The 13,446-nt window shown below is 39.2% G+C and overlaps 1 protein-coding gene across 1 annotated transcript in view; it reads left to right on the forward strand.

Annotated features, from left to right (window-relative positions):
* Positions 1-8,970, forward strand: part of LOC127587382 (cysteine-rich hydrophobic domain-containing protein 2) — a 49,305-nt gene extending 40,335 nt beyond the window's left edge. The window contains exon 6 of the mRNA XM_052045681.1: positions 3,388-8,970. Coding sequence (XP_051901641.1) covers positions 3,388-3,438 — 51 coding nt within the window. The 3' untranslated portion in view covers positions 3,439-8,970. The remainder of the gene's footprint in view (positions 1-3,387) is intronic.
* Positions 8,971-13,446: the final 4,476 nt, after the last annotated feature.

Genomic DNA, 13,446 nt, shown 5'->3' on the forward strand with positions numbered 1-13,446 from the left:
CCCTCTCTCTCTCTCTCCCTCTCTCTCTCTCTCCCTCTCTCTCTCTCTCCCTCTCTCTCTCTCTCCCTCTCTCTCTCTCTCCCGCGCTCTCATCGTTTGCTCTATCACCTTCATCAATGCCGTTGTTAACTCTGAACCTTACAATTCCAACTTGCTTCTGGCTACCCCTGACAGGAATTTGAAATCTTCCAAAATTCTGGTGCCACAGCTCTTAGCAAAACTTGTTCACCCACCATTCCAATGCTTTTTGATTTGGATTGGCCTCCAGTTAAGCAGTGTCTCCAACGTTTTCAACCTTTGTTTTGAAATCTCTCAATGCATTGCCCTCTCAATACCTGTAACTTCCTTCTGTGCTATAACTCAGCAAAACACATTCTCCTTTACTTCTGGCTTCTTGAACATCCCTAAATTTGATCAATCTGCCATTCATGATCATGTCTGCAGTTACCAAGACTCTAAGCTCTGGGACTTCCCAATATCTCTCCACTTCTCTCTTTTGAGATGTTCTTTAAATCCTCTCTCTTTGACTGAACTTTGGGATGTCATTGTGGCTTGGTGTCAAATTTTGTTTGATAATATCTCAAGGTACATCACGAGAATATTTTGCTGTGTTAAGGTGCCACATAAATACAAGTTGTTGTTATACCCCACTCTCTCAGTCCTCGTATGAAAAGGCACATTACATGATATCAATTGCATGCTGAGTATGTTCTTTTATAATGCTCCTGGTGTGATGCAGGAAGACTCGTAGCAGGGGTTGACAGAATTGAAGAACTGATTAGGGAGAACTTATTAACTACTGCAGAGAAATGATTGGAATTTAAAGGATATTGTCCAGTCCACATACTGTGCTGTTTAAATTAAGATTAAATAAAAGTAAAGCCAAAGTGATCTGTGTTTGTCTATGAATTGCAGTGTCCCCATTGTATGCAGTTACAAGGTCAAACATGTGACCATTTTCCTCAAGGAAAAGGTGTGGCACACAATTTTTCATTCTATCCTAACTTTTACTGAGTTGCTTTTTTAGTTTGAACATGAAGTTTTAAAATCAAAATAATTTTGGAGATTTTCTCATGTCTCTTGTAATATCACTTCTTTGGTGTTTTAAATTGTGAAAACTAAAGCTTAGTCTCAGTTTCACTTGCAAATTACAACTTCACAACTCTTTCCTTGTGGAAATTGAAAATCTTAGTTAATTTCTACTTGGTGCCTTATTTAATCGGCAGTTTTTCCCATCACTTTTCTTGTCGTTAACCTTATTCAAAACCTTATTTGCAACTGAGGTCTACAAGATAACAAAGGCCTTTCATAAAGTTTTTTTGTGTGGAACAGCATCCTTTTGCTGAATTGGTTACTATAGATTATTTGTAGCATCAGTAATTATTATCAAACATGTTGATTTAAGAGAATGTGAAAGGCACGTGAAGAGCTTTTTGTAATGCAAAAGCTGGAGGACCTGAGTGAGTTGTTGAAGGTTTTTTTTATTTTCAGATAGCATCTTCTTCCTATCTCTAGATGACAGACAGTTGAAAAAAATTTGAATCAAGATGTATTCTTTGCTGACAGAACTGTTTCCATCATTGCAACTCAAGAGTTTCTTGTATCCCTTCTGATACAAAGTAATAGATAGTTCTACCTTTCCGTATTAACTTTAGAATTACCTATACGTTTCTATCTCTGGCTTCTACCTACAAAGATGAAAATCATTTGCATATTGCCTAATAGAAAACGTAAAACCCATAATTTTGCTGCCATCATTAAAGAAAGAAACTGGTTTATTTTTTCTTCTGTGAAAGTACATTCTGCTTAGAGCCCACCTACCACCAGCAGCTCTAGCTTTGTCAACAAGTGCTAACTTTGTTCTGCTTTGTTTTTTACCCCATCTAAACAGATGCATTGAGCCAAGTAGCTGCTGCCAGCTAACTGAATGTTGTACAAACCCATTTTTTCTGGACATGTACAGTCTGCTAAAAGCTCAGTAATAAAAACTTACATTCATGTAATGATTTTAAAATAACAGTGCATCTTGAGGCAGTTTGGAAAGAAGGCAGGAGTTGGTCTGCAAATGTGAATTGGTTGTTGGAAGGGCAACAATGGTGAGGTTCAAGACTCAGTTTTTCGGTAAAGAAGATCTTCTAGACTATGACTGCTATACTGACCACACCCCTCCCTGCTTCTCTCCCCTCCCCCCCCCAAAGTTCCACTTTCTTGCTTTTTCCAATCTGCTTTAATTTTTTCTTCAAATATTTCTTCCCTTTATCCTTAAGTCATCAGACACTGCACTTGCACCATATGGGGTTACATTTCAAATTCCAACAACTTGCTGCATTAACAAAACCTCTCTGAATCTATCCCTTAATTTTTTTTTGAGTGAAAGTTATTCACTGTAGTTACTGTATGTCTGGACAGTGGAAATATTCTTTCCCTATTTATACAACAATAAACATTACTGTTTGAATATTTAGTAGATCTCATCCCCACAAATAAAATCGGATTGAGAAACTTGGGAGTTGTTCCATAATGCTTTTGTTTTGCTATTTACCCTAAATGGCTATAACATTTCTTGCTCAGCGTACTTTGTTTTACAAATTCCTACTAGCTTGTTTCCTAAAATTAGCTTTTGTGCATTTTAAATGTTAATTGAGTCTCTCTAGACTTTTGTCTATTATAAATGTAAAATGAATGATTTATAGTTAGTTTAACCCCTTTTGAATAGAGGTAACTCACCAATCCTCTAAGTGATGTTGCATAGTTATTAAAATCTGATGGCCATTGTTAATCACATAGCCCACATAAATTCCCGTGATTGCATTATAATTTCCAATTCTGCAGTTCTAACCGAACTTGAGGTCTTGCTTCTTTGGCTCTTCCGCATAGCAGAGTGGGCCATGGGTGGCAACAAGCTCTGAGGTAGCGGATTCTTTATCTCCGGTAGCCTTTTGCAGCTGTGGGAGGGCTTTGAAGTGCTTCTGGAAATAAGAACCATGTTTAAAAAAAAATAGTTTGAATAGGTTTAAATGTTTTTTTAAAAATGAGAGAAGTTGCATTCTTTAAACTGCAAGAAACTTATTATTACTCTGCCCTGGGATTCATGGTGTGTCCAATGGCAGAATGGGAGGTCCAGCTTATTTGACTTGCATGTTGCATTGCACAGCACAGCACAGAAGTTGGAAATGAGCTAACCTGCGAGGTGGATATTACTGGCTGTTTTCTGTGGAGATGAGTGTATTTTAGTCCATGATCTTCAAGATAAAGAACATATCTCCATTTCTGGGACTTTTTGCGGAGGAGCAATGAGCATTTATCTTAAAAGTGATGTTAAAGTGGAACTATTAAGAAAAGTGTACAATTTTTTACTCATTTTGTTTTTAATTGTTTCCTTTCCAGGTCATCTTAATAGAGTTTTTACCGAAGACACCAATATTTCGACCAGATTAGAATAAGATATTCTTTTCAGAGACTTGTCTTAGTGTGTTGTCCTTCCAATGGTGCCTTGCCTGGTACTTCCTAGTGAAGATTGTGTAAATCTGACACTTGTAATGCTCGTTATCCAGTTTTTCACTCCATCTGTTCACTAGTCCATCCACACATTTTTGCTAATTTCTTTTTGGTAACAGTTGCATTCCAGGCTTGTGACCTGTCTTATCTTCTGATTCATTGTAACCAACCTCTCTGAAAATCTTTCAAATTATTATTTTGCTTTTTTAATGATTCTTGACACACATTTCCTTTTGTGTACACAACCACTTTACAACATTCACTAAAATTATGAATGAAAAGGTTAACAAATTGATTGTAATAAGCATGCCTGTGAATCATCCCAGAGATTTTCCATAATGGATTGAAATTATTAGAATAAACACTTTTTTGTGCTAAATTCTGTAGCCGATACATGTGGAACAGTTTTGTAATGTTGTCCCACTATTTCATTTTAATGTACTTTTTTTCCGCCCATGAAATTTGAACTTGAGACCTACTATGCACGTATTCAGGAATACAAATTCTACTGTGATGCTGAAGTCAAAAATATGAAGAAATCTGAGTGAAGAAACCATATCAACTGGCTCTGGCTACTTCCTAAAAATTTAACACAATACAAATGGAAAAGAATACATTGAATTAATAACGTAACAAAAATAAATGAAGGCTTTTGCATGTATTGTAAGGTCACTAGGAGCCAGGACCATGGAAAATGCAACAGGATTGCAGACATAAAATGAACATTTTGTTCATTAATTGTCATGTATGAAGGTTTTTATGACTTCTGTTACTGTGTTTACTTTGTCCTGAACAATTTAGGTTTACATGTAGATGTTTTGATTTTTCCTGTATATAGTTAGAATGTAGACTGTACATTCAACAGATTCTTGGGTCAGGCCAAATATAGTTTTTATTCTGCACTGGATAGTGGATCATGTAATTATACTTGGAGAGGTGCTTTCAGTTTCAGTACTTCACTGCATATTGGCAGAAATTATGGTGCAGATTTTTTTTAGCTTTTTTAATTGTTAGCTTTGCTTTGACTTTTAGAAAGTCAACTTATTTCTTTAAAATGGGTCCTTTGGTTTTGAAGGACCAGTTCATATTAAATATAATTGGAACACGAGGAACAATATTTAATAAATTTCCACATCCTACTTAGTATCACTTGTTGCCATTGAAAAATTGTACACAGTTGACTGTTTCTTGTATTTGTACCCAGCATCCACCAATGAAATTCAGTTTGTAATATATAAAGGTTATATAAAATTTCTTGATGTGCGAGATTATCCAATGCATTCTATAACTTCTGAATTGCAAACCAAAACTTTTTTGCCTTTTATTGTATTATTCTAGTCAGTGTGCATGTACACAAATCTGATATCCAGATCAAAGGCACAAGTTGTGAGGTGAGATCAGCAACTTGCTTCACGTTCCTGTTAATGTTGAATAAGAGAAGTCCCTATTCTGCTTTGAAAAAGGAGGAAAGATATTTTTGGTTTAATCTGTCTAAAGGTTACAGTAACCTTATAGACTAAAATCAATGCTGACACAACTTTGATACAGAAACATTCTCTGTGGTTATAAGGCACATATTTAATATCTCCCAAGAAACTCTACTGTATAGTCAGTGGATTAATGGCATAGCCATTCTATAATCAGTAACATCTCTACTGAAGTTTAGTTTGCCTGCAGCTATTTGCTGCCTAATTTTCATTCAGATAATGTGTATACAGCTTGTCGTGCATTCACTGTTTATGTTGCATTTGTTTCTAGTTGTACTCACTTACTTCAAGTTCTCTTGAATAATGTTGCTGCATGTGACTCTCCTCGGGATAACATATACAGAGAAAGTATTTCTGCAAATGGTTAAATAAGAACCAGTTATTTCTGAAATAAAAGACTGATCAAAAAAAATAATTAACACTGCTATGTTAATGCTGCTTTATCATTAATTTGAATGTAAATTTCTTGTGATTTCATCAAAGTTGTGGAAATCTGGTAATGAACATTTGCAATGCTTGGAAGTTGAATACTGCTTTGCAGTTTGTTTTTGCAGCTTGTAGGTAGCTACCTCACTCGATAAATGTTGTAACTGTGTGAAAGAAATCAGTGAAGATGCCTTGCATTTCCTGTCTAAATCCTGTTGCAGTCACTGGTTGGTGATGTGAATGGGAAAAATCTGGACTGATCTGTCACCTTCATTGAAAGGAATTCAACATCAATGAAAGATGACATGTGGAATAAGATAGTGTTATTAATGTTTTCCCTTTCATTTTTTGTCTCGTGTTAACTTCAAACAACTTAACAGATTCATTATTCCAAAATTAGTTTAATCTCAGAGTTATTGTAAACATGTCTGGTTTGTTTGTTAAGTATGAGACAATTATTTTTCCCATTCAAAGTCCAATGCTAAGTTAAGAATGATTTGTTTCATTTAAGCCTAGGAAATGGTGGCTCTTTTGTTACAGATCAAAACTATTTAATCATCATTTACTGTCTAGGCTTTGTATAACTAGGAAACTTTGGATTATCTTAATTTACTGTATTTTTGGAATCATTCATATATAACTGTTTCTTGGTTTACTAAGAAACCAGACCCAAGACTGGGATTTTTTAAATATAAATATTCACATCTATTAAAATGTCATGCTTTGTATCATAACACATTGTCAGAGTTATATGGCACTGGAAACAGGCCCTTCAGCTCACTGAATTCACACAACCATCAAACACCCTCGACACTAATGCACTAATCCCACTTTATTTACCTTGCATTCCCATCAAACCCCTTTTGCTACACCTCCACTCTTCCCCATCCCTTCCAGATTCTACCATTCTCCTATGAACTTTGGACAATTTACAGTGGGCTGAGGGAGGCAGTTGGAACACCCATAAGAAACCCAAGCTGGCAGACAGATGTGCAAGTTCCAAACAGACAGCATTGGTGCTCAAAATTAAATCATGGATGCTAGGGCTAGTAAGTGGCAACTCCTCTAGCTGTGCCATGGTGCCAGTTTTTTAGGTGGCTCTTAAAAGAGCTGTTGGGGCTTTGGTCTGTTTGTCAGCATTTTGTGGAGCTTTACTTGAAGCTGGTGTGTATAGTCACAGCCTTTGTCCCTTCTGACAAGGCACACTGCAGTCTGGATTCCCTGGGAGCTGTAGACAACTGCTTAGTGTAAAGGACCAGGGAGGAAGCCTTGCCTGAGGTGCATCCAAATGTTCGCAAATGAATTCTTGATACATATGGCTCTTCATGTATTGAAACTACTTGCTTCAAGGCAATGCAATCTATTCTTGCTTCAGACCTTGCGTAATCAAATGTCATTTTGTAGTTTTTACATTTGTTTTCAGTTGTAAGTGCAAAATTAGTACATATCATCAGTTTCTCAACAATCTGGGGACAGAAGGAAGATTTCTCCCTCTTCTTCTTCCTCCCACCCCATCATGCCAGTAGCTTAATGTATAAATTGGTGTGTAATCCCTTGCTGAAAATCAGTTATACGTTAAACATTTTTGATTTTAAACTTTATTATAGGACTGGGAATGGAATGAAGCTGAGAGGGACTGAAGGTAGTGAACTCCACTCGGCAGCAAAAACATTACACCTTGGGAAGCTTGAAAAAAAGTCTTGAGCCCAAATCTTTTGAAGCAAAAAAAAATGGCCTTGTCTCTCTTTTGAACTCTTGCAGAAATCTGTGGTCCTTGCATGAGCCAGAAATCTATTCCAAGGACTAGTCATTGCAAAAAGGTTCATCTGCTGACATGTACATGATGTTATGTACATCTGCCCAAGCACAATCTATCCATATGAACAGTTTCATTTTTTATTATTATTTGAAAGCTATTGACTAAATCTCCCTCGAGACTATATTTTCTAGATTAACAAACCCAGCTCTGTAAACTGATTATGGGAAAATCTTTTTGAAACTGGCAGCTACCCAGTGGCTGCATATGAACTAATTCCACAGATGCTAGAGGGGCCCATACTTCTAATGGGACTAAAATAGGACACCGTATTCTAGATGAGGTACAACCAAAATTTTAGAATAGTAGGAAGAACAGGTCCTTCAGCCCACAATGTCTCTGCAGACTCCGATGCTAATTTAAACTAATCCCATCTGCATGCACATTTGTCTTGTATCCCTCAATTTCCTGCCTGTTTGTGTGCCTGCCTAAAAGCCTTTTAAATGTTGCTATCATATCTGCTTCCACTGCCTCGTAAATCTCCTTTAAATTTTCCGCCTCTCGCCTTAAATCTATGCCCTCTAGTATCTGACATTTCCAAGACAAAAGACTAGCTACCCTATCTATTCCTCTCATAATTTTATATACTGATCAGGTCACCCATTATCTTCTCGTGCACCAGAGAAAGCAATTGAAGTTTGTCCAACCCCTCCTTATTGCTAATAATGTCTAATCCAAGCAACATCCTGGTAAACTGGAAACTCTCTGCAGTTTCTTGCGGTCACGGGCAGAGCAGTTGCCGTACCAAGCCATAGTGCATCTGCATAGGATACATTCTATGGTACATCGATTAAAAATTGAAGAGGGTCGATGGGGACATGCCAAATTCCTTTAGCCTCCTGAGGAAGTAGAGGTGTTGGTGAGCTTTCTTGGACCAGGACAGGCTATTGGTGATGCTTACTCCTTGGAACTTGAAGTTCTCAAACCTCGACCTCACTACCGTTGATGTAAACAGGAGCACATGTACCACCCTCCTTCCTGAAGTTAATGATCAGCTCTTTTGATGACATTGAGGGAAAGGTTGTTGTCATGACACCATGTTACTAAGATCTCTATCTCCTTCCTGTACTCCAACTCATTATTTGAGATATGGCCCACTATGGTGGTATCATCTGCAAACTTTGGATGGAGTTAGAGCAGAATCTGGCCACACAGTCGTGAGTGTATGGGGAGTGGAGTACAGTAGGGGGCTGAGGACGCAGCCTTGTGGGGCACCAGTGTTGAGAATTATCATGGCATATCCTTACTGATTGTGGTCTGTTGGTCAGTAGTCAAGGATCCACTTGCAGAGGGTGGTGTTGGCTTGCAGGTCTTGGAGTTTGGTGATGAGTTTGTTTGGAATTATAGTATTGAGGGCGGAGCTGTAGTCAAAGAACAACAGTCTAACGTAGGTGTCTTTATTGTCCAGATGCTCCAGAGATGTGCATAGGGCCAGATGACTGCTGTGGTGATATTGAATGCCCATTTTACCTTTTCAAAAAAAAACTGAACACAGGCACTGAAAATTGGATACCAATCTTGGAAACCCCTTTTGTGCACTGAATTTGTTCATTTTGAGTTAGAGTTCTTAATAGGTGTCCAGCAGCTCTGTTATTGTTTTTACATGTATTACATCAATGCACTCTGTATTGACTCAATGTAACTGCACTGTGTAATGAATTGACCTGTACGATCGGTTTGTAAGACAAGCTTTTCACTGTACCTCGGTACAGGTGACAATAATAAACCAATACCATGCAAGCATGCTATTATTAACACCCTGTATTTTTAAGAACAATTGCTTTTTTCCCCCAGTATTTGTGATTTATTTGCTAAACCTGAATAAATCATTAATTGTGGACAGGAGGAGATTGGAGGTTGCTATTTCTCTTGATATTTAAGATGATCATCTCTTATTAGGTTAATTTATTTAAATTAAGTTGGGAAGCGCATTTCTGAAATGTTGACAGCTTGAACTGACCCTTAAAAACAACCTATGTTTGTACAGTATCATTAATGTAAATGGTGCTTTATAGCAGCACTGTTAAATATAGTGTGATAAATATGTATAGACAGATGACCAAAAGTTTTGTATACAAGAAGAATTTGAGGAGATTTTTATTGTCAGAAAGATTTAGTGAAGGAATGTCAGAGCTGAGGGAAGTGGCAGGGAAGATATGTTTGTGGTTGAATGATTAAGTCTGGTGATTGAGCATGAAATTGAAGGGATATAGTGATCTGAGGATTGAGGGAATGAATGAAATTACAAAGATCAATTGGAATTCATTTATTATTGTCACTTGTACCAAGGTACAGTGAAAAACTTATCTTGCATGCCATTCATACAGATAAATTCATAAGTGCATTGAGGTAGTACAAAGTAAAACAATACAATGCAGAGTAAAGTGTCACAGCTACAGAGAAAGTGCAGTTAGACAATAAAGTGTAAGGTCATAATGAGGTGAATTGTGAGGTTTGGATATACCATAAAATGGTAAGCAGTTTACCTTGCATCCCTGATATTGATTGGCACCTCCTTAGTGTAACAGGGATAGATGGGGCAGAATTTGTTAGGTGTGTCCAGGAAGGATTCCTGACACAGTATGTGGACAGGCCGACTAGACGAGAGGCCATGCTGGACCTGGTACTAGGCAATGAGCATGATCAGGTTTTAGATCTCTTGGTGGGACAGCATTTTGGAGGCAGTGACCATACTTCTTGACCTTTACCATAGCCTTGGAGAGGGATAAGAGCAGATGATATGGTAAAGTATTTAATTGGGGAGGGGGAATTATGCTATTAAACAGGAACTTGGGAGCATAAAGAGGGAACAGATGTTCTTGGTGAAGTGCACAGTGGAAATGTGGTGGTTGTTTAGGGAGTACTCACATGGGGTTCTGGATAGGTTTGTCCCATTGCGGCAGGGTAAGGTTGGTAGAGTGAAAGAACAGTGGTTGACAAGAAACATGGAATATCTTGTCAAGAGAAAGAAAGAAGCTTACCTAAGGTTTAGAAGGCATGGATCAGACAGGGCTCTGGAGAGTTACAAGGTAGCCAGGAGGGAGCTTAAGAACGGACTTAGAATTAGAAGGGGGCATGAGAAGGCCTTGGTGAGTAGGATTAAGGAAAACCCCAAGGCGTTCTACACGTATGTGAAGAACAGGAGGATGACTAGAGGGAGGGTAGGACCGATCAGCGATAAAAGGGGAAATGAGCCTGGAGTTGGAAGAGGTAGGGGAGGTCCTTAATACTTTGCTTCAGTATTCACTAGCAAGAGAGACCTTAACATTTGTGAGGATGGTGTACAACAGGCTGATATGCTAGGGCATGTCGACATGAGGAAAGAGGATGTGTTGGAACTTTTGAAATACATTAGGATAGATAAGTCACCTGGGCCAGATGGGATATATCCAAGGTTATTACGGGAAGCAAGGGAAGACATCGCTGCACCTTTGGCAATGGTCTTTGTGTCCTCACTGGCCACAGGAATAATGCCAGATGAATGGAGAGTGGCAAATGCTGTTCCTTTGTTTAAGAAAGGGAGGAGGGATAACCCTGGGAATTACAGACCAGTGACTCTTACTTCAGTGGTGGGCAAATTACTGGAGAAGATTCTTAGAGACTGGATTTATGGGCATTTGGAGAAGCATAGGCTGATTAGGGACAGCACGGCTCTGTGAGGTGCAGGTCATGCCTCACGAGCCTGACTGAGGATGTGACAAAGCACATTGATGAAGGTAGAGCGGTGTATGTGAATTTTTGTAAGGTGTTTGATAAGGTTCCTCGTGGAAGGCTCATTCAGAAAGTCAGGAGGCATGGGATCCAGGGAAACTTGGCTGTGTGGATTCAGAATTGGCTCACCCATAGAAGACAGAGGGTGGTGGTAGATGGAGCGTATCCTGCCTGGAGGTTGGTGACCAGTGGTGTTCCACTGGGATCTGTTCTGGGACCCCTGCTCTGTGATTTTTATAAATGACTTGGATGAGGATGTGGAAGGGTGGTTAGTAAGTTTGCTGATGACACGAAGGTTGGTGGTGGTGTGGATAGTGTAGAAGTTTGCTGTAGATTACAACAGGACATTGATAGGATGCAGAGCTGGGCTGAGAAGTGGCAGATGGAATTCAACTGGGAAAAGTGTGAAGTGATACACTTTGGAAGATCAAATTTGAAGGCAGGACTCTGAGCAGTGTGGAGGAACAGAGGGATCTTGGGATCTACATCCATCGATCCCTCAAGGTTGCTGTGTAGGTTGTTAAGAAGGCATATGGTGTGTTGGTCTTCATTAGTTGGGGTATTGAGGTAATGTTGCAGCTCTATAGAACTCTGGTTAGGCCACACTTGGAGTATTGTGTTCAGTTCTGGTTGCCTCATTATATGAAGGATGTGGAAGCTTTAGAAAGGGTGCAGAGGAGATTTACCAGGATGTTGCCTGGATTGGAGAGCATGCCTTATGAGGATAGGCTGAGTGAGTTGGGGCTTTTCTCTTTGGAGCAAAGGAGGATGAGAAGTGACTTGATAGAGGTGTACAAGATGATAAGAGGCATAGATCGAGTGGACAGTCAGAGACTTTTTCCCAGGGTGAAAATGGCTAACGTGAGGGGGCATAATTTTAAGGTGATTGGAGGAAGATACAAGGGGGATGTCAAGGTAAGTTTTTTTTACACAGAGTGGTGGGTGCCTGGAACGCACTGCCAGCAGAGGTTGTGGGGGCAGATACATTAGGGATGTTTAAGGGAGAGCCACATGAATGATTAAGAAAAAATGGAGGGCCATGTGGGAGGGAAGGGTTAGATAGATCTTAGAGCAGGATAAAATGTCAGCACAACATCATGGGCCGAAGGACCTGTACTGTGCTGTAATGTTCTATGTTCCAAGGTGAGAGGGTGCTCATAAATACAGGTACAACACAACCAAATAATTGCATTTCCACCCAGTTCTGCAGTTGTGGAGAGATGATGGACGAAGAGTGTGGGGCAGAGGAAAAAAGACTTGACCACAGTGAACTGTGTAGAGTATAATTATAGACTAAAAGGAGATATAGGTGTGCTGGTGGAATGAGTGAATGGGAGCAGATGTTTTTCTTTTAGCTGAGAGTTGTGGTGTAAGTATTGCATTTTGGTAAGAAGAATGGGAAGATATGGCTAAATATCAAGGGGAAAGAATTTACAGAGTGATCCAATGGTTTTGGGGAGGTGGGGGGAGAGGAAGAGAGAAATAAGGGAGGAGTGGGACCAGAAAGAGCTGGTGTGGACTCGATGGACTGAATGGTTGCCTTCTGTGCTGTATCCATTTTGCAGCTCGGAGGGTTTTGACTACTGCACGACTTGCTGGTTTTGATGGAATTACTGATTACACATACATTCTGCTGGTGAAGGAAGAGCAGGGCAGTGCATTCGTAGCGGCAATCGTGGAAAGTTGAAAGAGGAGCACACCCTTAAGCATACCCTATCGGGAAAGATTTAAAAGGGATCGGAGGGGCAACCTTTTTCCACACAGAGGGTGGTGGGTATAAGGGATGAGCTGCCAGAAGTGGTAGAAGCAGGTATAATTATGTTTAAAAGACATTTAGAGAGGTGTACGGATAGGAAAGGTTTGGAGGGATATGGGTCAAATGTGGGGAAATGGGACTAACCCTGGTAGATAACTTGGTCAGCATGGACGACTGGGCTAAAGGGCCTGTTTCCATGCTGTATCACTCCATATAATTGTACAGGCTTAGAATGCTTCTGCCTGAAATTTGAGATTCTGTTTGTGAGGAGCTTTTGTACGAGGGAGGTTCTCATAGAGTTCTGCCACCTGCCTACAGGATCAATTGCAGTTGTTTTCTCAATCTGGATTCTGGAACTTGTTTTATATTTCCATTAGTTCTGGTGTGATTATGTTGCATCTAAACATTGTGGTCACAATTTTTATACCCAACATAATCACACCAGAAATTATGGAAATAAAACAAGATGTCCCTTTATTTGGAAGTCTGATAAAGAATCTGATTCACTGCTAAAATAAAATCAAATATTCGTTTTTTAAAAAATATGTGTCTGTTAGGCTATAAGCTGTTCGGACCTGAATAGAAGATTGCTTGCTAGTTTTTTCTAACCATTTAGCAGCCATACTTATCGTAGTAAATTTGCACCACGTGCTGCTCCTGAAATGTTAAATTCGGTTGCACTTACGTTTTAAGATTTGCAGGTGACGATATTCTTATGACTTTCAGCTGCATGCTGATACTTAGAAGGCAAG

Source organism: Pristis pectinata, chromosome 2 (genome assembly GCF_009764475.1).
Source record: "Pristis pectinata isolate sPriPec2 chromosome 2, sPriPec2.1.pri, whole genome shotgun sequence".
Taxonomy (NCBI): Eukaryota; Metazoa; Chordata; class Chondrichthyes; order Rhinopristiformes; family Pristidae; genus Pristis; species Pristis pectinata.